This window comes from Petromyzon marinus, chromosome 7 (assembly GCF_048934315.1).
Source record: "Petromyzon marinus isolate PM22_M1 ecotype Great Lakes invasive population chromosome 7, UKy_Petmar_22M1.pri1.0, whole genome shotgun sequence".
Lineage (NCBI taxonomy): Eukaryota > Metazoa > Chordata > Hyperoartia > Petromyzontiformes > Petromyzontidae > Petromyzon > Petromyzon marinus.
This window is the reverse complement of record NC_133673.1, coordinates 11,236,316-11,260,094: the sequence shown is the minus strand read 5'-3', so window position 1 is coordinate 11,260,094 and position 23,779 is coordinate 11,236,316. Positions and strand designations below refer to the sequence as shown.

The 23,779-nt window shown below is 43.1% G+C and overlaps 1 protein-coding gene across 1 annotated transcript in view; it reads left to right on the top strand.

The window, feature by feature from the left end:
- Positions 1–23,779, top strand: part of SND1 (staphylococcal nuclease and tudor domain containing 1) — a 228,057-nt gene that overhangs the window by 551 nt on the left and 203,727 nt on the right. Inside the window, exons 2-7 of the mRNA XM_032949074.2 lie at positions 2,991–3,140; positions 10,777–10,897; positions 12,254–12,335; positions 16,969–17,129; positions 17,550–17,644; positions 18,821–18,979. Coding sequence (XP_032804965.2) covers positions 2,991–3,140; positions 10,777–10,897; positions 12,254–12,335; positions 16,969–17,129; positions 17,550–17,644; positions 18,821–18,979 — 768 coding nt within the window. The remainder of the gene's footprint in view (positions 1–2,990; positions 3,141–10,776; positions 10,898–12,253; positions 12,336–16,968; positions 17,130–17,549; positions 17,645–18,820; positions 18,980–23,779) is intronic.

Genomic DNA, 23,779 nt, shown 5'->3' with positions numbered 1-23,779 from the left:
CGAAGTCGCTCGTGCGTTCCCTTAAACATTTAACTAGCAGCAAACCAAGACACAGCCCCCCCCCGGGGGGCACTATCTTTGCAGTTAACACACACGACACGAAAACAATATCCACGCACTAAGTTCTGGAGGAGTATCGAGGAGGGGGTGCTGGGGGCCGGGGTAAGAAGTTGAAGGCCCCGGGGTTGGGATGGATGGACACGTTGGCACTGCGAGAGTCGATGGGGGCTCTTGGTTCTTGCCGCTGCCCGTGGTGGTGGTGGGAATCTGGGCCGGGCCATTAGCGCCACGCGTTTCCGTTTCCCTTTTAACACGCCACACAACGTTGCAAATATTTTTTACAATAATTTAAACATTTTTTTTGTTTGTTACGGGATGTTTTGTTGTTAGCCCTCCCGTCACCACCACCACTAAGCCCGACTGGCTGATAAAGTAGAAGCGAATGTGGTTTAAAAAAAACCAAAAATATTTTCCCTCCTAAATTAGTTTTTTTTAAAACCACCGTTCGGCGCAATAAAAGGGAGGTTTAAGAAGAAACAAAACCGCGAATGTTTGCAGCATATGTTAGCATTAAAGTATATATGTAAAACTTTAAAAAAACAACAACCCCGAAATGCTTATAAATAAACCGTTATCACCAAGCCCGCGGGCAAATCCACTGCTGGATGAAATGCCTGCGCGCACACACGCACCACACCGCCGCGATGTTATACACATCGTCTTCCCGGCAACTTTAATCGCAACAATGCTGCTGATTTAATCGTTCCCGGGTCTCCTCGTCTTTCCCTTTTTTTCCCCTCCACGCTTGACAATCCCGCCCCAACGCCTCTGAAACATCGGCCATCATCGCTCCTCGCCCATGACGTGTGGCCAAAGCCCACCCTCATTTTAACGATTCATTAAAATGTTTACACCTCGCTATTTTTCCTTCATCCACCTTGTTGGAATTGCAAGTATTCATCGCCACCCCCCCGCCCCCCCCCATACGATGAATATTACGTTTGAGTTTATTAGGTTTGAAAACAATTTGTTTTCTTTAAAGTTTTGCTGCTCCCCGGCCGCCATCCAGCTCGTGTGTTAAATCGTTTCAACTTAACCGTGGTGAGACCCGGTTTAAAAGTAAAATGATCTCTTTTATTCTTTATTTTTTTGTTACCAGGTAAGGCCCACTGAGCTTCACGCGTCTCTTTCTTTCTGAAGCGACCCTGGCGATTACAAATGATAAGCGCAAACGAAGTGGTTTATCATCGCGTGGGAATGTGTAATTTGGCAGCCAAATTACACTTAAAGGCACGTTGATTTGTAACACACACACACACAAAAACCTCCAAATATACATCCATAACAGGGAGGCGTCAGGGGTCGTGATCGAACCCACGGAGCTCCTGTGTACCAGGCGAGGTAGTTAACATCTCATAGCCACCATTGCCTTGTGTCCGCACGTCACACATTATTATTATTACGTGTGTGTAAACAATATACTATAACGTAATTAAAAATGTGTCAGTGGTCAAGTACAGTTCTTCAGAGTAAAAACTAAAAGCGCAGCCCTGCAATTGCCTACTCACGCTACTGCTGGCGGAAGGGCCTCAGCTAGAGTGAGCTTTAAGAGGGTGTTTTTGCCTACTATTCCACAGTGCCAAATAAACTTGGACGTTTGTAATTGTTATGTAATACAGCACTGCAATAGGTTATGTGGAGTATACTGTTTGGTTCGTAGTGTGCAGTGAAGTAAAATATCGATGCAAGAACGTTTAGGACCTTTCAGATAGTAGAGTTGAATGAGGTGAAGAAAATGTTGTAACGTAGAAACTTTTTTTCCCCCAATGGTTCTGTCAATTATTAAAAACTCAACCCTTACGAAAGAGGCCAACGTATGTGCTCATCAACGGTGTTTTGTCTGGTTAGAAAGATCTTCCGTCGAAAGTGTAATGCATAACTAGTGGTGAACTTTAAACAAAAGGGGAACACTTTGTTTAGGGCTGCCGAATGAAAATGTCACCCACAAAAATAATGCGTAAATTAAATCACCGTTAGCAGAATTCGACGAAGCGCCACTTATCCCGCTATTCGTAGCGCAAAAATCATTGTACACTTGGCTCCATAGCAACACGAGGATTTCCAGGCCCGGATGGGCAATTTGTGAGCAACATTTGAAGACATTTCTTTCAGTACCCAATGTACTCCTTGCAAAGGAATTTCCACTAAGTTTGAGATTCAGAACCTAGTTAACTTTAATTCACGATGTTGTGAATTGAACACTGTCTTTCAAAATCCGTTCAATCAGCAGTCCAGCACATGTCTGCAATGACCCATACGTGGTTAGAAATCTTGTATGCACAACTTGGGTGATTAGCTCAGTGTTGACTTTCTGTATTAACCCAACAAATCATTACAAAACAAGCGTTAAACAACATTAAGAGATATATGCCATTGTTAGCAAATACGTGGATAATTGAATGACTATCGAAGGCTTTCAGGCTTACATTGATTCAGACAAAGAGTCATTATCTGGGACTGTTATTGCAAACAAATTAAGCTTTTGTTTAAGAGAAGGAAAGGTTACGCGCTGTTGTGTTTTTAACCAAGGTTAAGCAGATTCGTGCTTTCACTCTGTCCGTCTATAAGGTCGGGCACTAACTCTTGTAAAGCTGATCCAATATGGACACAACTTTAATATAATGGTGTTGGTCGGAAGGACCCAAATGAAAACCGGTCAAATCGATGAAAACCCAGAGACACAAACCAGCACAAAAACAACCGTTTGCAAATATCCAAAAGCCGAAAGCTACCCTTGCCGGCTTCCATACTGCCCTATTGAATACATCCTGGGACAAAAAATAATGCATGTTGGAAAGCGTGACGCAATCTGCTTGTGCGGTGCGATATCCCCCCCCCCCCCACGAATTCGTTAACTTTGCGAACGCGTTGTCTGTGCGCGCCCTCTTCTTGCTCTGTGCACCCGCCCCCCCCCCCCCCCGGGATCGCAGGTGCTCTCCGGCGGCGCGATCATCGTCCGCGGGCAGCCCCGGGGGGGTCCTCCGCCCGAGCGGCAGATCAACCTGAGTAACGTGCGGGCGCCCGCCCTGGCCCGCCGTGCTGCGCTCAGCCTGCCAGACGCCCGCGACATCCCCGATGAGGTGTGCCACAGCGCCTCTGCTCGCACCCAAAGGAGCGCCTTTACCAAGCGTGGGGTGGTGGTGATGGTGGATGTGGCTCGGCGGAAGTGAGATCGCCGGGCTCTGTTGCGTGGGTTGGCGGTTCATGCCTTGTGGCTGCCCTGGTTATTGTTGTGGGTGTATCGACCATAAAATACGACTACGAGCTGTCCACTTCACAGTTGGCGTTGAAGGCCCTCTCGCATAATTTTAAAATGGGTAGGCCCATTGTGTGCCAGCGTCATGGTCCAAAATTTTACAAATTGGAAACATATCCCGCATTTTCGCACCTCCGATTAGCACAGTTGGCTACATACGGTGCGGAGCATACATACTTTTTATGCAATTGGGATTCCAGTTCGCAGTCATCACTCCCCTACTCGTCCACTCATGTTTGTTTGCAGGCCTGGTGCCGAGTCACCCTATACTCACAGGGAAAGCTGCTGCTGGAGGTGGCCATTTCAAATGTTTGAGATGTGACGCGAGTCGCTTAGCGTTTGCCAACTCCACAAAATGCGCCCGAGTATAAACTTCAAACGCGCAGATCGAGCACTGATGTCTGAGAAGTGAAAACATGTAATTTTGAATCATTGCTGTTGGCTCTTACGTTTGGCTGCATCACGGTTTCTCATACTGCATTCCTCGTGACCCGCTACAGTATAGGTATTATGAGTTGACCAATTTACCTCTGTTCTGTTCAAATCCAAATTAAGTTGTTACATGCGGGACATGCCTGATAGTTGTTTAACACGTCCCTCGTAATGAGAATGCTGATGAATTTGAATCAGTGCTGTCTGCATCATGTAGGTTACATGCGAACACATACATATATACAAAACATAATATGAATGCCAGCACTCTATAAAAGCACATGCCAATCAGTCACTCCAAAATTTACCCACTGCCTTAGGGGAGGGGAATGCTTGACGAAGTGTGTATGTGTGTTGAACTTCTTTCGCACCGTACGTAGCCAACCGTGCTAATTGAAGGTGCGAGTGAAGGACAACAAACACTTGTTGCATTTGCAGGGAATTGCGTCATCCAGCCACAAGAAAATCTGAAATAGTTCCTGTTTATTATTTCCAAAAAGAGTTGAAGTCTAAAAAGTTATGAGTTCATTATTTTTATTTTAAAAGCGTATTTGTGCCATTGTTTACGTAATTATAACAAGCCTATCGATTTTAAAAGTATGCCCTCTTGTCATTTCCTTTTAACTCTTGGTGAGTTGCTTTTTATTCTTGAGTTCAACTTTCCAAAATCATTGCAATTTTGCTCTCTTCCGCCTCCTTATTTTTGTCATTTTAACCCCGGTCTGCCTTGAATAAATTTGCCTTGCAAAAGAAGATTTTTTTTATTGGTCCATATTTCCCACTATGAAATATGGATCGGAAGCTTGGACATTGAACAAAGTATATGAAACAAAAGCTGAAAGGAGTGCAACAGAGCATGTTTGTAATTACACCAAGAGAGAGAATCAGAATTGTCATAATGGTGGAATCCGATGAGCTATACAGCTCTTTTTCACATGTCCAGTAGGGGCGGGTCAGAATGTAACAACAACAAAAATACAATACAAAGCAAGGCAATACAAAAAAAACAATACAAAACGCGTTTTAGTGAACATGCACGTTAGAGGCATCGTTGAATGTTCATGAAAAGTAAGTAGGCATGAGCAAGACATGTTCCTGTAAGTGATGATGGCTGATACTCGATACTAACGGCGGGAATAACAGTCATAGAAGGAAATTCGTCTAAGAGACCGCCCTTTGCGGAGATGGAGTGGTGAAATAAACACATACAAAAGCCATATGGATTGTTGGATTGCAGGACCATGAGAGAGATGGAGGCTGCGAAGGGGTGTTCATCCAGCAGTGGGTACATCATTGCTGCTGATGTTCACTGTATTTTTTTAATGCCAAAGGACAGTTCTTACAGTTAATACCTACTGTACGTTGGAGTCATGGATACTCTACTTGTATATATGAACACCGAAAGTATGGACGCATTTCTTAAATCCTCCCCGCTTCCGTCCACCAAGCGCATTGTGTGCGGTGTGGTAAAGTGTGGGTAACCCCGACTTCCCGGATTCGTGGCAACTGGCCAATGTGTGGCAAATAGCCAAATAGTATAAATTCCTTCGAGAGGCGGGCTTTTTTGAGTTCTCTTTAGAGGGAGGTCCTTCCACCAGATGTGGCATGAGCAAGAAATTTCAGGACTACCTGCATTTGTGTGTGGGCTTGGTGGGTGATGCCGTTGTCTGACGCGGAACTGCGTCTGAGAGGGCCAATTTTGTAACACGAATTTTATTGCTCCGAAAGTAGATTTCGCTTTTCACTTGTCACTCGTGAATTTCGTAACTCAATATTGGGGGGGTTAAAGCAAGTACGTGAATGAAATCTACTTGTTGCCCCCCCCCCGTCCTCGCTTTCTCTTTCGATACTCAACGTGTTCGTCAGTTGCCAAATAATCTGTTGTTGATGCGATGTGCTTTCTGCAGGTGTTTTCATTTTTGGCTTAGGACTACCTCGTGTGTAACTTTATACAGTGAGGGAAAAAGTATTTGATCCCCTGCTGATTATGTACGTTTGCCCACTGACGAAGAAATGATCAGTCTATAATTTTAATGGTAGGTTTATTTGAACAGTGAGAGACAGAATAACAACACAAAATCCAGAAAAACTCATGTCAAAAATGAAATTGATTTGCATTTTAATGAGGGAAATAAGTATTTGATTCCTCTGCAAAACATGACTTAGTACTTGGTGGCAAAACCCTTGTTGGCAATCACAGAGGTCAGACGTTTCTTGTAGTTGGCCACCAGGTTTGCACACATCTCAGGAGGGATTTTGTCCCACTCCTCTTTGCAGATCTTCTCCAAGTCATTAAGGTTTCGAGGCTGACGTTTGGCAACTCGAACCTTCAGCTCCATCCACAGATTTTCTATGGGATTAAGGTCTGGATACTGGCTAGGCTACTCCAAGACCTTAATGTGCTTCTTCTTGAGCCACTCCTTTGTTGCCTTGGCCGTGTGGTTTGGGTCATTGTCATGCTGGAATACCCATCCATAACCCATTTTCAATGCCCTGGCTGAGGGAAGGAGGTTCTCACCCAAGATTTGACGTTACATGGCCCCGTGCATCGTCCCTTTGATGCGGTGAAGTTGTCCTGTCCCCTTAGCAGAAAAACACCCCCAAAGCATAATGTTTCCACCCCCATGTTTGATGGTGGGGATGGTGTTCTTGGGGTCATAGGCAGCATTCCTCCTCCTCCAAACACGGCGAGTTGAGTTGATGCCAAAGAGCTCTATTTTGGTCTCATCTGACCACAACACTTTAATCCAGTTGTCCTCTGAATCATTCAGATGTTCATTTTCAAACTTCAGACGGGCATGCATATGTGCTTTCTTGAGCAGGGGGACCTTGCGGGCGCTGCAGGATTTCAGTCCTTCACAGCGTAATGTGTTACCAATTAAATTTCGATTTAAAGCTTTCGTGACTGCAGTGATTCATATTCTTTGTTCTTTCGGTAAAGTCACGTTGAAGGGAAACAATAAAATAATAAAATATATATAAATAATAAAATTCTCACGACGTTTCGACTAACACAAACAGTCATCATCAGGTGTGAAAACCAACGGCAAGAAACATTTGAAAAAAGCGGCGGTCAGTTTTTATTTATTTATTTAAATGTTAGTGTCACGGATAGCGATTTGACAGTTTGTTAGATGGACTCATCCATCTATGTTCGGAAAAGAGGAGGGGGGAGACGAAAAAATTAATGTGTGCTGTCTGAAAGCCACCGTAAGCGTGAACAATCAATTAAGACCTGAAATGGTTTATCACATCCTTCCAATGATTGCTAAGCCAGAATCCATCTTCTCGGTTGAAATTGTCTCTGTGTTTGTGTATGTGGATAGCCTCATGAACGAATCTCTCATGGTAGCCCGATGGCTTGCAAAGAACCTCTGTCTTGGAGAAGTCAATGTCACGTGAGCCTACTGAATTATAACAGTGATCTGCCACGGCCGAGGTGTTGGTCCTACCGTGTTTAAGGTCTGCTTTGTGTTCACGAATGCGGTCCGAGACATGTCGTTTGGTTTCTCCATTGTAACTACTACCACAGAGGCAACTTAGTTTGTAGACACCAGGGTACTGTAGGTCCGGAAACACATTTTACAGACGGAACCAGATCACGGATTTTATGTAATGTGTTGAAACGGACCTGGATCTTGTGTTTATTCAAGATTTTGGAGATCTTTTTTGTGATCCCCGCAATGTAGGGTAAAGTGATGGTTTTGAAAGGCTCCTCAAGAGGGTCTTTCTTCATGGTTTGAGTGATAGCTTTGCGGATTGTATAGTCGGAGTAACCATTAGCCTTAAGAGCTTAGTGTACGTGCTTGAGTTCACTGCCTATGTGTTCCTGGTCGGATATGCATTGGGCTTTATGGTGCAGAGTCTTGATGAGAGAATTCTTCTGTGATGGATGGTGGTGGGAATCCGGTTTCAGATAAGCATCCGTATGGGTAGCTTTCCTGTAGACAGAGTGGCTCATTGAACCATCAGGTCTCTTTTTTATTAGGACATCCACAAAAGGTAGCTTGCCATCTTTTTCGACTTTCATGGTAAATCTGATGGCTGGGTGTATGGAATTGATGTGGTCGAAGAATTGGTCTAGAGCAGGCCGGCCATGTGGCCAGATGACAAAAGTGTCATCCACGTACCTCTTCCATAAGGTTGGGCACAGAGTGGCAGTCTGGATGGCGTCAGTCTCAAATTTCTCCATGAAAATGTTGGCTATAACCGGAGATAGGGGGGAGCCCATTGGGGTGCCCTCAGTTTGTTTGTAGAAAGTTCCATTCCAAGTGAAGTATGTATTGGTTAAGCAGTGTCTCACCAGGTGGGCGGGGTACCTCAGTGTTGAGTCCTTGATGAACCAAGTCTTCAATGATTGCGATGGTGTCAGGTACAGGAACTTTGGTGAATAAGGAAACTACATCAAAACTGACGAGCAGGTCATCTGGGGACAGGGAAATAGCCTTGATTGTCGATACCAGGTGAGTAGAATTTTTGTACTGCAGAGGTGGTTTTTCCAGTGAAAGGCTGCAGGATTTCAGACAGAAAACGAGCCAGTTTGTAGGTGGGGAGTTGATAGTAGAGACGATGGGACGAAGGGTTGTATTCACTTTATGTATTTTTGGTAAGCCGTATAATCTTGGTGGCCTGGCAGCAGAAGGTTTCAACGAAAACTGTTTAGTTTGATCAATTAATGCGGTTGAATCAGAAATTATTTTGTTGGTTTGTGTGACGAGGCTGTTGGTGGGATCTCTTTTTATTTTTGTATAGCTGCCATTGTCGAGTAATTCTTTAATTTTGTTGTTATATTCTATTTATCCATGATGACAGTAGCATTGCCCTTGTCGGCTGAGAGCATTACAATGTCATCCCTCTTTAATTTATATAATTCAAAACGCTCATCTTTGCTATCCACATATACAAACACAGACAATTTCAACCGAGAAGATGGATTCTGGCTTAGCAATCATTGGAAGGATTTGATAAACCATTTCGGGTCTTAATTGATTGTTCACGCTTACGGTGGCTTTCAGACAGCATACATTAATTTTTCCGTCTCCCCCCTCCTTTTCCGAACATTAATGGACTCGTCCATCTAACAAACTGTCAAATCGCTATCCGTGGTGCTAACGTTTAAAATAAATAAATACAAACCGCCACTTTTTTCAAATGTTTCTTGCCGTTGGTTTTCACACCTGATGATGACTGTTTGTGTTACAGTCGAAACATTGTGAGAATTTTATTGTTTTTAATATATATTTTATTTTATTGTTTCCTTTCAACGTGACTTTACTGAAAGAACCAAGAATGTGTTACCAATTGTTTTCTTGGTGACTATGGTCCCAGCTGCCTTGAGATCATTGACAAGATCCTCCCGTGTAGTTCTGGGCTGATTCCTCACCATTCTCATGATCATTGCAACTCCACGAGGTGAAATCTTGCATGGAGCCCCAGACCGAGGGAGATTGACAGTTCTTTTTTTGTTTCTTCCATTTGCGAATAATCGCACCAACTGTTGTCACCTTCTCACCAAGCTGCTTGGCAATGGTCTTGTAGCCCATTCCAGCCTTGTGTAGGTCTACAATCTTGTCCCTGACATCCTTGGAGAGCTCTTTGGTCTTGGCCATGGTGGAGAGTTTGGAATCTGATTGATTGATTGCTTCTATGGACAGGTGTCTTTTATACAGGTAACAAGCTGAGATTAGGAGCACTCCCTTGGATGTGTCCCTTTAAGAGTGTGCTCCTAATCTCAGCTCGTTACCTGTATAAAAGACACCTGGGAGCCAGAAATCTTTCTGATTGAGAGGGGGCCAAATACTTATTTCCCTCATTAAAATGCAAATCAATTTATACAATTTTTTACATGCGTTTTTCTGGATTTTTGTTGTTATTCTGTCTCTCACTGTTCAAATAACCTACCATTAAAATTATAGACTGATCATTTCTTTGTCAGTGGGCAAACGTACAAAATCAGCAGGGGATCAAATACTTTTTTCCCTCACTGTAGGTGGTGGCACTTTGGGGCTGCAGGAGATGGCTGGTGTTTCCATTTGACCGGCATGCGTTTACTTTGAGCATGTGCAAGTGTGGCTGGTCTGCTGCCACGGGTATAGCAGCAGCTGCTGTAAACACGTCTTTTTTCCCATGTGCATGGTAAAAACTCGTGTTCAACAGGAACAGCATTTGGCAGCAGGACATTATGGCCGTAGGCAAACTGAATTAAAAATATATTTTTCCATCTCCTCCTTGGATGTTTCATAGAATAAAGCTTTGAATAAGTTACATTTCACTTAATCTCAAGTTCATCCCCAGCTGAAATTGCTCCTTTGCTCCACAGTGGCAACAAATTGTCACTGTCGTTTTATTTCTATCATGAAGGTACTGAATGTATGTCATGCATAATTGTAACTTAAACGAACCTGGGTCTTCCGCGGTTGTGTTGTACATCACTCCAGAACAGACCATAGAACATGTATAACAACTCGTTGCTCGATTCACAAATATGAACGAGGCATCGCAGCATTACATACTCCTGCTACTCCTGACCCTGTTATCTGGCTCAATCATCCCAATGTAAGATGTTAGTTGTTGCTATGCATCAGTGTTCTTCACTCATTAAAGAGGGGGGCCATTTTCGCCTATAAGACGTTAGTGTGAGGGCTGCCACACATTTCAACACATTTGGTTTGACAGCATGATGGGGTGTTTTCACAGTTGTGTATTGTTGGGGGCCGCACGTCAGGGGCCGCACTAAAGGCCACCAGGGGCCCGCCAGTGGCCTGCAGGCCTTGCAATGAATAACACTGCTCTACATCAACGTCAGCGACAAGAAAAATAAATGTGTAGACGTGGCAGCTTTTAATACTTAAACGCCTTTTTTCCATTTGATTTGTACTGGAAATATTCTGCTGAAAAACTTTGGACTGCAGTGGCACAACCTTAAGTGCACATTTTCCATCCGGACTGCTTGTCGTTGATAGTGGGGACTTGTGTTTGCAATTGGGTCTGACCTCCCCCCATCATTGTTTTATTGCTGCGCCCAACAGCCGTGGGCTTTCCCAGCACGCGAGTTCTTGCGGAAGAAGTTGATCGGGAAGGAGGTGTGCTTCGTTGTGGAGTACAAGGCCCCTGCCGGGCGCGAATATGGCATGGTCTACATCGGTAAAGGTGAGACCGAATGTTCTCCCCTCACCACATCTTGGCAAAAGCACAGCAAAATGTTATTTGTTGCAAAAAAAGCCTACAAAAAATACTGCTTGGCTTTTAATTCCAATTCATAGAATAAAGATGTTTACAGGATTTTACTCTTAAGCTGAAAAATAAAAAAATTTCGCCGAGATATATTTCAGAAATGAAAATACTAATTGTTTTAGATTGATCGTAGAATATGTTACTGAGCGTGATGTTACTTCGGTCACTTCACATCCTACGCTTTTCCCACGGAAAGTGGCATCGGTGTCGCGTGACGTCACTTTTGTAATGACGAAAACACGTAATATTTTTACGTCACGTAAATGATCCGAAAATTTTGACAAAAAAGTATCAAATTTTGCTTAAAAGTCCAACATTTTCTTTACGCATCCCTGGTTATTCGTATTTAGTCGAATAGGAGATTGCTATAAGGTGCGGCGCTGGAAATCACTGGAGTGTGTTTCTACCCTTGTAATGTTCCACTCTTTTGAAATTCTTTAAGAGACATTGCAGTATTTAAAACAACATGAGTGTTACCATTATGAGTGCATTATTTTGCCTTGAAAAGCACATTAGAGCACGTTAGCCAAGTATGCACATGGCCAAATACCAAAAGTAAGATTCCATTTTACTCAGAAGGGACGTTACGTAAAAAGTAAATAATTTGCATCAAGGGTGCATATGCGTTTACTCATAGTTTGATCTTCGTTATATCCATGTCTGCTCATGGTGTTTGCATTTACAAGTGTGGGTTTTGTGCAGTACAATAAAAAAAGAGAATACAGTAATGATAATAATTTTCAACGATTTGTGAATCTTGTTGCTGGAAGAAGACGACCCCATACTGTAGATTGTGGGGATTGTTTGACCATAATTCACCACTGGTCCGTGCTCATGTTAACTTACGTCATCGGAACGGAATCAGAAGTAAAAGGCCAAGCGGGAGGGCGTGTGACACAGTTTGGCGCCAGCTATCCTAGAGTGCGGTTGTGTCGCTACATAGAGTTCTCTGCGGTGAGTACAGTACAATGTCTTTAAATACAGCAGTGCTACGCCTCTCTAAATACAATTAACGCTTATCACTTGCGCGTTCCGAGATTGAGCCATGAACGGGACCCACCCTGCAACTTGCAGACGTCTTGGAATGGGTTATATATGACCGGAAATCAAACTGTTGGCCAGGACTGCTGACCATCCTTGCGTCATGGCCTTTTCTAGACAATTGGCAGGTTTTCAGAGATTAGGTAGCTGCAAAAATCATAGTTTCACAGATTTGTCTTTTCGCAGCTGCTTTGTGTTGCTCAAATTGAGTTGTCTTATTCCCGTCCGCAGACACGAGTGGGGAGAACGTGACGGAGTCTCTGGTGATTGAGGGCTTGGTGTCTGTACGCCGAGAGGGAATCCGAACGAGCAAGTACGTCGCCACATGGACGTTGTCGTGGTATCGTACGTTCATCTGTAGCCACAAGGGGTTCCATGCGCCGTTTTGAGCTGCCGCGTCGTGGCACTGAACATTTGACATTCGTAGCTGAAGATGATGACGATGTTAAACAAAAGGCAATGCTCGACAAATGTATTCCAGTAACGTAACGATGTGTTTTGGTAGTATAGTTGGGTGTGGTTTGCTTATTACCAAATCACTCTGCAGGCACCTGTTCTCACCGGATCTTTGCAGCTAAGCGTTTTGCTGGAAAACAAAATCGATTGGCACATTTTTCTACATGACAACTTGATTTGGCTGTGTCGGGTGGTGGAGGGTGATGACTCTTATTGACCTAACGACATGCGGTCTGACCCAAAAGAAACCAATTGTGAATCAGAATTTTTGCCGGGAAAGCCTTAAGCGTGCAATTCATTATTATATTGACTTAACAAGACTTAACAAGACAAGATATTGACTGTTAACAATAAAAGTCAGTGGGGATGATAGTGGCCAAGACTAATGATCGAGTGGCAGTCCAAGGAGAGACACGCCCGAGAGGATGTCCACCGAGGAGATGGAGCATGGAGATAAGCCCGTGTACCGGAGCTAGGATGAATTGTTGCATCACATGACTTTGGGGGATGGTGGTGGTGGTGTGTAGATGAAGGCATCTACACACCACCACCACCATCACGTCACGATACCATGTGCCATTAAAACGTTCGTGCACGTGACGCTGTGGCTTTAAGAACTCGAGTGACGCGTGTGACTTCACATGGCCAGGAGGAAGTGCACACAAGTGCACTTCCTAGTAAATTATCAACCAATTCAAGAAATGTGATCTCTTACACCTTCGGTAGTTCTTCTGTTTGTTACTGGCCACTTAGCGTTTGGGCCTTCAGGCCTGTGCTCAGAAACCGTAAAGAAAAAAGTTACCTACACAGTCTGTAAGGTTAAAAAATTCATATTTTTGTATTTTAAGTTGTTTTGGATAAAATAATGTATATAGTGCTGTGAGAATGATTATTTAACTTTTATGATAAAATAGCATATTCTCCTACATGTGTGAAGTGCATGGTCATCTTTCAAATGTAATTTTTGCTGCTAGAAGAATTCAACATCTCTTCCCATGCTTTAGTTTAAAAAAAGCTGTGTTTTGGTCAAGATAGAATAAAAGCATCGTATTTTTTCTGTTTTAGTATCATATTGTTCTCAGTTTACAACTCTTACATAGGAAACAACAATGTCTCTTATTGTTGTTTGACCTCATAAACTGAAATTAACTATACAGGACAAGGGAAAGCACAATCGATTCCCAAGTCACATATCTGAAAAGCAAAGCTTATGCATCATTTCAAATGCACCGAGCAAAGTTATTCCAGAATTTGAATATCACTTTGTACTTGTGAAATTTTCATGCATTGATTGAATTGCTAAATTGACTTTTTTCAAAATGTATCTTGTATATTTAAGTTACATGCAGGTTGAAAAAATACTAATAATCAAACTCACAATTGTAAAGTGCAGGACAACAAAATATGACCTTAAGATGCATTTTTGTCTTTCCCCCACATCTCCGATTAGCATGGTTGGTTACGTACGGTGCGGAAGAATATCATCACACATACATACGAGTGTTATCGGCTGCAGTGCTATGTTGTGGGCAGCAGAGAACAGTGCAGAAAAATCCATTCTATTTCACGTCTATGCTCCCACATGTGTGTTCCCTGCCTCCACCGACATCCGCTGACTAACGTCATGGAGTATGGTCTAAACAGCAACACCTGACCTACATACCATGAAGAGGGCCTTCATCTAGTAGTGGCTTAACAATGGTTCTCAATTGCAACAAATTCATTCATGTGAAATTTCTTTGGACGGTACGAACATGTGCTCACACGCCATTCCAATTTTTATTGGAACAGCAACATTTAAAGTAGTAACATGTTTTAATATATTAGGCATTGAAATGTCATATTGGGGCATTGATTTTCACATCATTTTAGAGAGTTTCTGGCCGTTACGGCGATATGCTTATGTATGTGGACAGGCATTTTCACTTGTTAGGAAATGTAGAAGCTGCGGTTTGTTATGGTGGGCCACTCCGTCAAGCCAGCATTCCAACAAACTGGAGCCTTGGGGAATGGTTCCAAATTTATTAGTGCATCTTCTTTTTCCGCATCATGACCACTGTCCGCTATACTCTCATGCTCTTGAAAACACACGTGACACATGTTCCCAAGTTGATCCATGAGCAGTCTTTGGAGTTTCGATTTCGAGGGTCTTACATTACGCTGGCCTATACTTGGAACTAACGCTACTGCGTAGGTTTTCACGGTTGTGGCTTCAGTTGCTATCGTGTGTTGTTTGGCACGATGTCTGGCGTTTCACTGCATGTGAAGAAGCTCCCAATACCGTGGAGTGAAACGGACATGATACCGAACAATGCTCGATATCCAACCGGAAAACACGCCGAAGAGCTATACACTTAGAATTGTTTTCACAACCGCCATACAATACAGTTAACCTCTCTTTACTTCGGTGACCAGACGTGAATTGCAAAGGCGAGTGTCAATGAATTCAGTTGGTGGCAGCGCGGTAGCGAAGGAGGGTAACTACTTTAATCCTGGGGAGCGGGGGTGGCGGGAGGCTTCGGCCCCTATATATGTGAGTTTGGCTGATATGCCAGACCTGCCCTACAGAGACTTGTGGAATGATTGTCCTGTTGTAGCCACCGCACGAATCACTGCAGGAGATTTATCACCGGAGGGGCGGTGCTGCAGTGGTTCGTGCGTACGGCGCTCCTTAGCCCTGGCTACCTTAGTTTTATTTTCCCCAGCGACGGCTAACATCTGTGGCGAGTGATATTTAAACCAGTCGTGGCAATCCTACCCTCCTTCACCAGCGTGGTAAAATTAAGTAAAAAAAACCCCCATGACTGACACAGCATGCAGAGGTCTTTATCCACCAGTGGATTAATGGAAGGCAGTACATTATTTAGAAAATTATTTTATGCTGTAGAATCCAGATGACTTCTTGTATGCAAACAATATGCTCATATAGGAACCATTTCTCAGTTTTTGGTTCATGTTAATTACAAGTATATAAGTGCAGCCCTGCTATTACATATTCACGCCACTGCTGGTAGAAGGGCTTCCACTAGAGGGAGCTCTAGAGATCCCCTCTGGAGGGTATTGAGATGTCCGGACATCTCGGAAGAGATTGGAGTGCCCGCTTGTTTGATGTAAATCATACTGGATTGTCACATGTGATGGGGGGGGGGTACCCAGTGGTGGGGAGAGGGGATATGGGGGGGGGGGAGTGGGGGGGGGCTGTGCTGTCAATAAGCGATGGGTACTTCCACGAGCAGATAACAAACGTACGTTTGAAAAATAAAATGTTCGTATCCTTTTCACGAAAGCAGCGCCGTATTTTGAAACTGCTCTCTGCACTGCCTAATCGATTCAAAGTGGTGAAGCCTGCACCAAACGCCTCCCATCCCTCGTAGCCATGTTATCTGCCACTGAAGACTTGAGAAAGTCAGTGTCCACAAATCCATTAGCTACTCCTTTACCACGGTGAGTGGGCTATATTGACTTCAGTTGAAATCCATCCACAGTGGATTTATAAATATACAAATATATACACGCAAATGTGCATGTATATATTTGTTTTGGTATTTAAACATGGACCTGTTTACAGTGCACTATACATATGTATGCATTCCAAAAAAAAAAAATCTCGCTCACCCAACAGGCGAGAAGAAAACGCTCATTTATGTGAATAAGGCAGGTGCTTGTGCGTGCTCACACGTGCGCGCTCGCTTGCGAACGTTCGCGTTTGAGCGATTGGCCGGTTTCTTTTTCATAGTGAGAGGGGTCTCTGACATTACGCGGTTTTGGCACTGCTGGCGTGTGGATGCCATGGTTGGTTAGGTTTGCTGAAAAGGCAGTTAGGGGGGGTGCAGGCTCTAGCTTTGTGCGGTTTGTTTATTTGCAATTTAATGCACGTGCTTTGCTCGTTTCTGTGAATGCAGATATTTCATGCCCACGCGTGTGTGACCTGATGTGCGTAGTTGGGGGCGCTCGCGTAGCTGTTGGTGCAGAGCACACCCTAATCTTGGTAACTCGTGTTTGATTCCTAGCCATGCAAGGCAAAGGAAATTGGTTATTTAAAACTGGCCTGCTGGTAGCCTTAATTCACAGTGGCCTACAATTAGTACCTGGTGCAGTGTGTACACTAAAAAAATTGTGCATACAATTGAGACGGGCAAGCCTGCTCATCCTCGTGTGCTGCGCCTGCCATAATAGGCGCTTGCTAACAAACACTTGCCGTAATAGTTTACCGTGGCTACGCGAGGGAGTCGTTTGTTTCGTGCATGCTTTGTGTGTGCATGTGCGTGCTTGGTCAATTCGGCCCTTAAATGAGTACCTGGTGCCAATTTGTAAACATCAGCATTGGGGAAACAAAGGCGGTCGGGCGTCAGGGCATTGTGCTGACCACACCACCACACCCATATGCTGTGCAGGGATTAAAATGATTGGTGCTCACGAATAGCACTTTGGTCCCAGCAATTTGTATATCATAAGGTTATAACAAGGAAATCTTCATCTTTTATGTGCAGCCAAGACCAAGCCCGCTTGTGCGACTTGGAAGACCAGGCGAAGGCGCAGAAGAAGGGCCTCTGGGGAGAGGGCACGGGCTCGCAAACCACGCGCGACCTCAAATACACCGTGGAAAATCCCCGTCACTTTGTGGACTCCTTTCACCAGAACCCAGTGAACGGTGCGCTTGCAGAATGCTATTTTTTTATTCATTGCACTATATTTTGTAACCGTAATTGGTTTAAACTCAACCGTGAAGTTTCTATGGCCTCTTCATAGCCACGGGGCAGTGTCTTTTCATCCATTCCGAAGCGTATTTTTTTTCCCTTCAACGAGCTTTATTCTGCATTTATTCATACGAGAGACCAAATTATAAATTGAACTTCATGCTAATTTATTTATCAACCAAAAAAAAGCGTCAAATATAAAAACGTAGACTGAAATTAATAACACATTCATGAAAGTGATCAATATTCATTTGATTGAGCCAAGTAATTTAAGGTTAATTGGAATGGATTGCAGGAAATGATTAAAAAAGCTGTTTGCTGCGAGGTTATTTGGTAAATGAGCTTGTATTGGATTTTGTTCTCTGTTTTCGCAGCCATAATTGAGCATGTGCGCGATGGCTGCACATTTCGTGCCCTGCTGCTGCTGCCAGACAACTTCATGGTGACTGTGATGCTCTCTGGAGTCAAGGTAACCCGCCTCCCTCTTGCGGTCACCACGAACAATGCCCCGCGTGATATTTCGTGCCTTTTCATCGGCAGGATTGCCAATCTGGGGGGATAATGTTGCGTTGCGATCGAGTTCATGAGGTAAATTATAACACTGCGTGAATCTCTATTGTGCCCGCTGTGCCGTTAATGGAACTTTAAAGGGCTCGCCCCCCCCCCCTCCCCCCGCCCCCCCCGTTTAAAACAGTTGTATTGACTGCGAATCATAATGTGCAATATAGGCAATGCAAAAAAAGACTAAGATTTAATCTTCACGAAAAAAGTTAATTTGTTGTAAACTTTCACAGTGTATACTTGGGGTTCATATTCTTGGGTCTTTCGGTAAAGTCACGTAGATAGTTTAAAAGATAAAAGGTGTATAGAAAAAGGTTCTTGGGGTGTTTAGCGTTTCTTTTAACAGTTGCGGATATAATTGTGAAATAACACTTATATTATCTTGTGTTTTATTTTTTACTTCTCAAATGAGTTTTTTGTAAATTGCATATCTTTCTTTTAGTTTAATAAAACAAAAAAATCGTTATATCTTTTCAGTTTAATGACTTCTGAAAGGGCCTATTTATTATTCTGACATGTATTATTGATTGGTTATCTCTTTATGTTGTTTTTCTTCTCTTTAAAGTCTAATTGTGACTATTGAGCTCCTGCCATTTTCTTGAGATCCCTTAGAATGAGAATCTAAAGGTCTATCCTGGTTAAATACGTATTATTTGTAGGTATTTTGTGTTATATATATTTAAACATGTTATTTTATTCACATTTAGGTGATCCAGTCATTTGAGAATTCAGCAGGGTCAGTGTTAAAACACAGCAAAGCACACAGCTTATATATATGTGGAATTGAACACAGCCTAGAGGGTGACAACCTAGGAGATGGAGCGATGAAATCAACCAGTGTGCAGGCACTGGGCGGGATTGTCACATGAGATCATGAGAGACGGTGGATATAACCATGGCTGATGGTCATGTTGAAATTTTACAATTGACAAATTACACTTTTGTTCAGAAATACGTCGCCTTACGAGTCAGAATTTCAGCTGCGACTTAGGGCAATTGTTGGTCTGGCTGGTGGGTGGGGCGGGGGGGATTGGTATCACGCGGGACCACGCGAGTGCTAAATGTCGTTGTGCGTTTGTTGCAGTGCCCCATGTTTAAGCGCGAGGCCGATGGCACGGAGACACCAGAGCCGTTCGCAGCAGAGGCCAAGTTCTTCACCGAGTCGCGTCTGCTGCAACGCGATGTGCAGATCGTCCTGGAAGGGGTGTCCAACCAGAATATCCTGGGGACTATCCTTCATCCGGTGAGGCCTCCATTGCAGTCACTCGGCTAAGTCATCCTCATGTTACTAGGGGCAGCCTTAATTAACCCTTTCCCATTCCGTACACGTCTGCAAGTTGCAGGGTGGGTCCCGTTCAACTCTGAATCTCGGACCGTGCAAGCGGCTCGGCATACATTTTATTTAGAGAGGCATAGCGCCGTTTTTTTAAGATACATTGTACTCATCTCAGAGAACTGTAGCGACACGACCGCACTCTATGATAGCTGGCGCCAAACTGTGCCACACGCCCTCCTGCATGGCCTTGTGGGAGCCTCGGTAGCTAGTAGCTTATTTATTTATTTAGTTTTGCTTCCGGTTTCGTTTTGATGATGTATACTTATGTCATCGGAACGGAATCAGAAGAAAAACTGATGACGTACATCATCGGAACGGGAAAGGGTTAACTGATTACTCATGCCATTGCAGGCTGGGAGGGCTTCCACTTGAGGAGAGCCCCCGCTAGAGAGTATTTGGCCTACTGCCTACTTGCTATTTCTCGCTGGCCAGATGTCTTGGAAAATGTCAGAGCACCAACCTTAATCCCATCACGCGCAACCTGCCGATCGACTAACTGTGATGTACCCCATTTTAGCAGTGTAAAGCCCACTGCGCTAAGAAGCTCTTTTTCGGCTGACAGACAACATCAAAGCATTCCACATTTGTCCATTTCAAATGCCGCGCTGAGAGGTTGAATTGGCAACCTCTAGCTTGCATGTTCAGTGCACTTACTATACTGTGTCAGGAACCACCAGTATACCTCTCGGCTAAATCATCATCTTGGTACAACCATTGCTTTATTGAAATACATTTAGATATTGGTAAAGTACAGCTACCAAAATCATTTCAAATAGTGTAGGGAGTGCAGAGAAGCAAAAGTATTACATTTAATGATGAGCAATGCACTAAAAATTCAGGAAAGTAAAAAAAGAAATCCCATTTCCAAAATGCAGGTGTGGCTTTTGAAGAGGGGGTGTGACCTGACCTGGCGAGCGGGCATAAAAACATGTTTAATGGTGGGAATTAAGTTTCGCAACCACCACCTCATTTTCATCTGCACGTTGCAATGGGATAGATAAGTGAGTGGTCACTACATTGTGTGTGCAACGGTGCATGTTTGGAGGAGGCGACGAGAGTGAGGTGGGGGGTATTGCAATGCCATTTGTCATCGTTTGTCGCGATCAGATGACGACTTGTAGTTGCAGTCAAAAGTGCCGCCCCAACGGGAGTGTAGAAATTTCCCAACAATATGAGGGGTTGTGTTTTTGTTACCTGTTTAACTGCTAAAGTTAGGCAATTGAATTACATGAATGTTTTTTTGTTTCAATGTAATGTGTTGTTCAACTAAAGCATCACTGGCGAGAACTGTATTAGCAGGTAAGAATAAGAAGACATGAAACAGTCACAGCTGTAAAATAAATCGATGGCAAAATTATTGTCAGCATAAACAGAAAAAAACTACAACAAATGAATCAGAAGAGATAACAAAATGCATGGAACAAGCCAAAAACAAAATAGTAAACTGCCACAATTAATGTTATTCATTTATGGTAATGTTACTGGTTAAAATGTTTAATTTATTTTTAATTGTTATAATACATAATCTAGTCGGTGGCTACTAAAAAAATCCACGTGAACATTAATAATGTGTTTTTATTCAAATGCCTTGGCTACATCCATTTGCAATTTAACTCGGTTAAGCTGATGAAAGTCACGTAATTCAAATATTATAATTCTGAAACCGGTTTGAGATATTTTTTTGCTGTATAATTACAATCGTAAATATTTTTTGCATATTTGAATCTTAACCAGATTGTTAAGATGACCAGCAACTCTCATCTGCATCAAAACACACAAATGCGATGCACAAAACCAGTGGAGGTTGAACTGAGAGGTGACCAATTGAGATTCTCCAGCAGCCTGTTCTGTTGGAATCTGAGCCTGTTACTTCTATATAAAATGTTCACATGCATGGCAACACATTGCTGATCTGCCATGCAGTCCTTATAGTGGAGTTTAAAAGTTGCAGAATAGGTTTGAGGCCTTGGTTTGATTTCCGGTTGGGTGGCAATTTCAAAATTTTCAATTGTTTGCTGGAGTTTTGCAAGACTCGAGTGCTATCTTGTGTTTATTGGCAAGAGCTGACTTAATCTGCAAAACGTAATACATTTAAATAAGATTGCAAATATATTTTTTGTAGCCTAAAACGATGCAATTTACACTTTTTTTGCTATACCTTTAACATCCCACGATTGTCACACGAAAATAGTATGCCTGTTGAAAGTTCGCTTAATTTATAATCGACAGCAAATGTGGTTTGGTTGGTGTTAAAGACCGCAATAGCCAACAGTGATTTCGTGAGCACTCTGCGAAAAGGCGAAGTGAATGTCACATCATTATGTCTTTGATTTAATGTATGCAAATTGTGAAAATTTTAAAAGGCAAATGAAAGCGATGACCTATGGTTTTCGTACAGATGTCTTGTTTTTTTCATGCTGATGGCCCCCCGACGGAAGTGTTAAATTATCCTTCAATTCCGTTAATTTACAGCATGCATGCGTGGACCTAAATTAACTCGTCCCTCGTCCTAGGCATTCATCTGTGTACGGTTATCTGGAATGTTGTTGAATTCCGTGAAACTGCTACTTGCACTTAATGTCGCACCTGTGATGCAGTTATGATATAAATTTGAAATAACTTTTTTTAATTGGGCATCCAAAATTAATACGTTTTGCTGCTTCCATTATTGCTTACAAGTGTCCAAGTTGGTGTACTGTGCAGAGAACAATTACAATTGTGGTCTAGACTTCGACTATATTCGTGTCTCACAATCATTAGCATTCAAGTGTTTTTACCCTGTCTCGAGTATGGTTTATTATAATTGGTTGTGGAATTTGGATGGTGTCATCATTTTGGTTTATTTGTTCCCCTCTTACATTGCGGTGAGTCCTCATTAAACCCATTTTCACACGTGTTTTAGCTATAACACTATTCTATTATTAGTGAACACTTCGCACAACGCGGGATGCGTCCGTTTTCGTGCCTTATCTGAGCGGCCGACGACTCGCTAATTTCTTGAGCTGCGCGGCTGAGTGGTCCGATTCAGTGCGCGGAATGATAACGTAAGCGACGTACCCTGCAGTTATTCCATGGCGGGAGCTAAGAACTGAGATGAGGGAACGCCGCTGCGTGCCGTATATCATTCCGCGCATACACCCCGAATTCCCATTCTGCTCAGCCACGCATCTGAAGAAAGTAGTTCGTCATCGACGCGGACAGAAACTGCGTCACAATGGTGTGCGCTCTGCATTGTGCAGAAATTCTTCCCTTATGGAAGAACCGTTTTGTGGCGAAAATGCATTGTCTGAACATGCGTTAAGCGAGGACTCGCGGTATATGAATGTTGCATGGCGGTGAATGTTGCCACAGTTGTACACGTCCATCGCAATTGGAATTTGCACCTGGAGCAAGTCAAATTGTCTCAAATGGTAGTTTGTAAAGAGGCGGCAGTTAAAAAAAAAACAGAGGTGTTATTTTCAAGTGATTACAACGTTCATCAAGTCATTGACTTGGCCGACTTTGGTTTGTCAACTCAGTTTTAGGTTTTGCAAAGTGCATCAACTGATGGGGGCACGAATTGCAGTGGCAGCAACAGGCCAAGGACATTCACTCCGCATCTCAGGCTGTTTGCTAAAATGTTACATTTGACGTAATTATTGTGACCCTTTATATCGCACGTCCTTTCTGTACTTGAAGGCAAAGAACTGAACAAATGTGTTAACATAATGTCATGGGGCCCCCCATCCCTTGTCCAATCATAAAAAAATGGAGTCATGTTGCAGGCCAATTTGAGCTGAAGATGCAGATTTTTTTTACACATGCACTCTACGTCGATGATGCCTGGGCTTTTATTTAATTTAAAACAAGTCTCATGAGGCCATGCTTTGAGCTTATTTTATGGCGCAATGACCAATGTCTTTAAAGGTATTGTTACGTAATATTGTCATCTGTTTCCTTTAGCGTCATTTTGTTATATGGTGGTTGCAAATATTGAATGGACCAGTGGTATTTGCCACAGTGATATGTTTTTTTTTTATAATTTAGTATCAAGCGCTGTTTCATCTAAGTACTAATGCTTTGATAAAAGGGTTAAAATATTTGTCATGTAGAAACTGGGTATATATGCTTTCCTTTAAAATATAAATTTTATGAATATACACAAAGAATATACGTGCTTTATTTGTTGGAGATTTGGTTAGCAGGAGTATGAAATTGAGAATTACAGATGTACATTGAGCTTATCGCATAGCCAGTGCATGGACGCCTGTGTGTGTGTGTGCGTGTTCGCGTGTATGTGCGTTTGTTTGCTAGTTTGGAATCTGCTGATTTTGGATTCTGCTACATTGGGACAGAATCGATCGCGAGACAGGCAGCCAAGAGTGGCTCGCCAGCCGCGCACTCGTGCAGCAGAAATTGATGGGCCTTTGAGACTCACTGCACCCTTGTGACTCAATTTGCTCCGAAATATCGGAGGTGTACAAATGAGTTACTTATTGACTTGACGTTTACTGCTCTTGTATTGTCCTAGTGTTTCGGCGCGTCCCGCACATTCTTTTAGAATGCGCTTTCAAGAGCACATTGCCCTAAATGAGTACGAACAACATAAATGTACCTTGAGGCGGTAAGATATTGAATATTGATTTAACCTAAAAGGTGCATGAGAAACTGTCGGGGCTTTCCCGTGAGTGTGGAAAGTGCGGTTTGGTGGGAGGGGACGATGTGGGG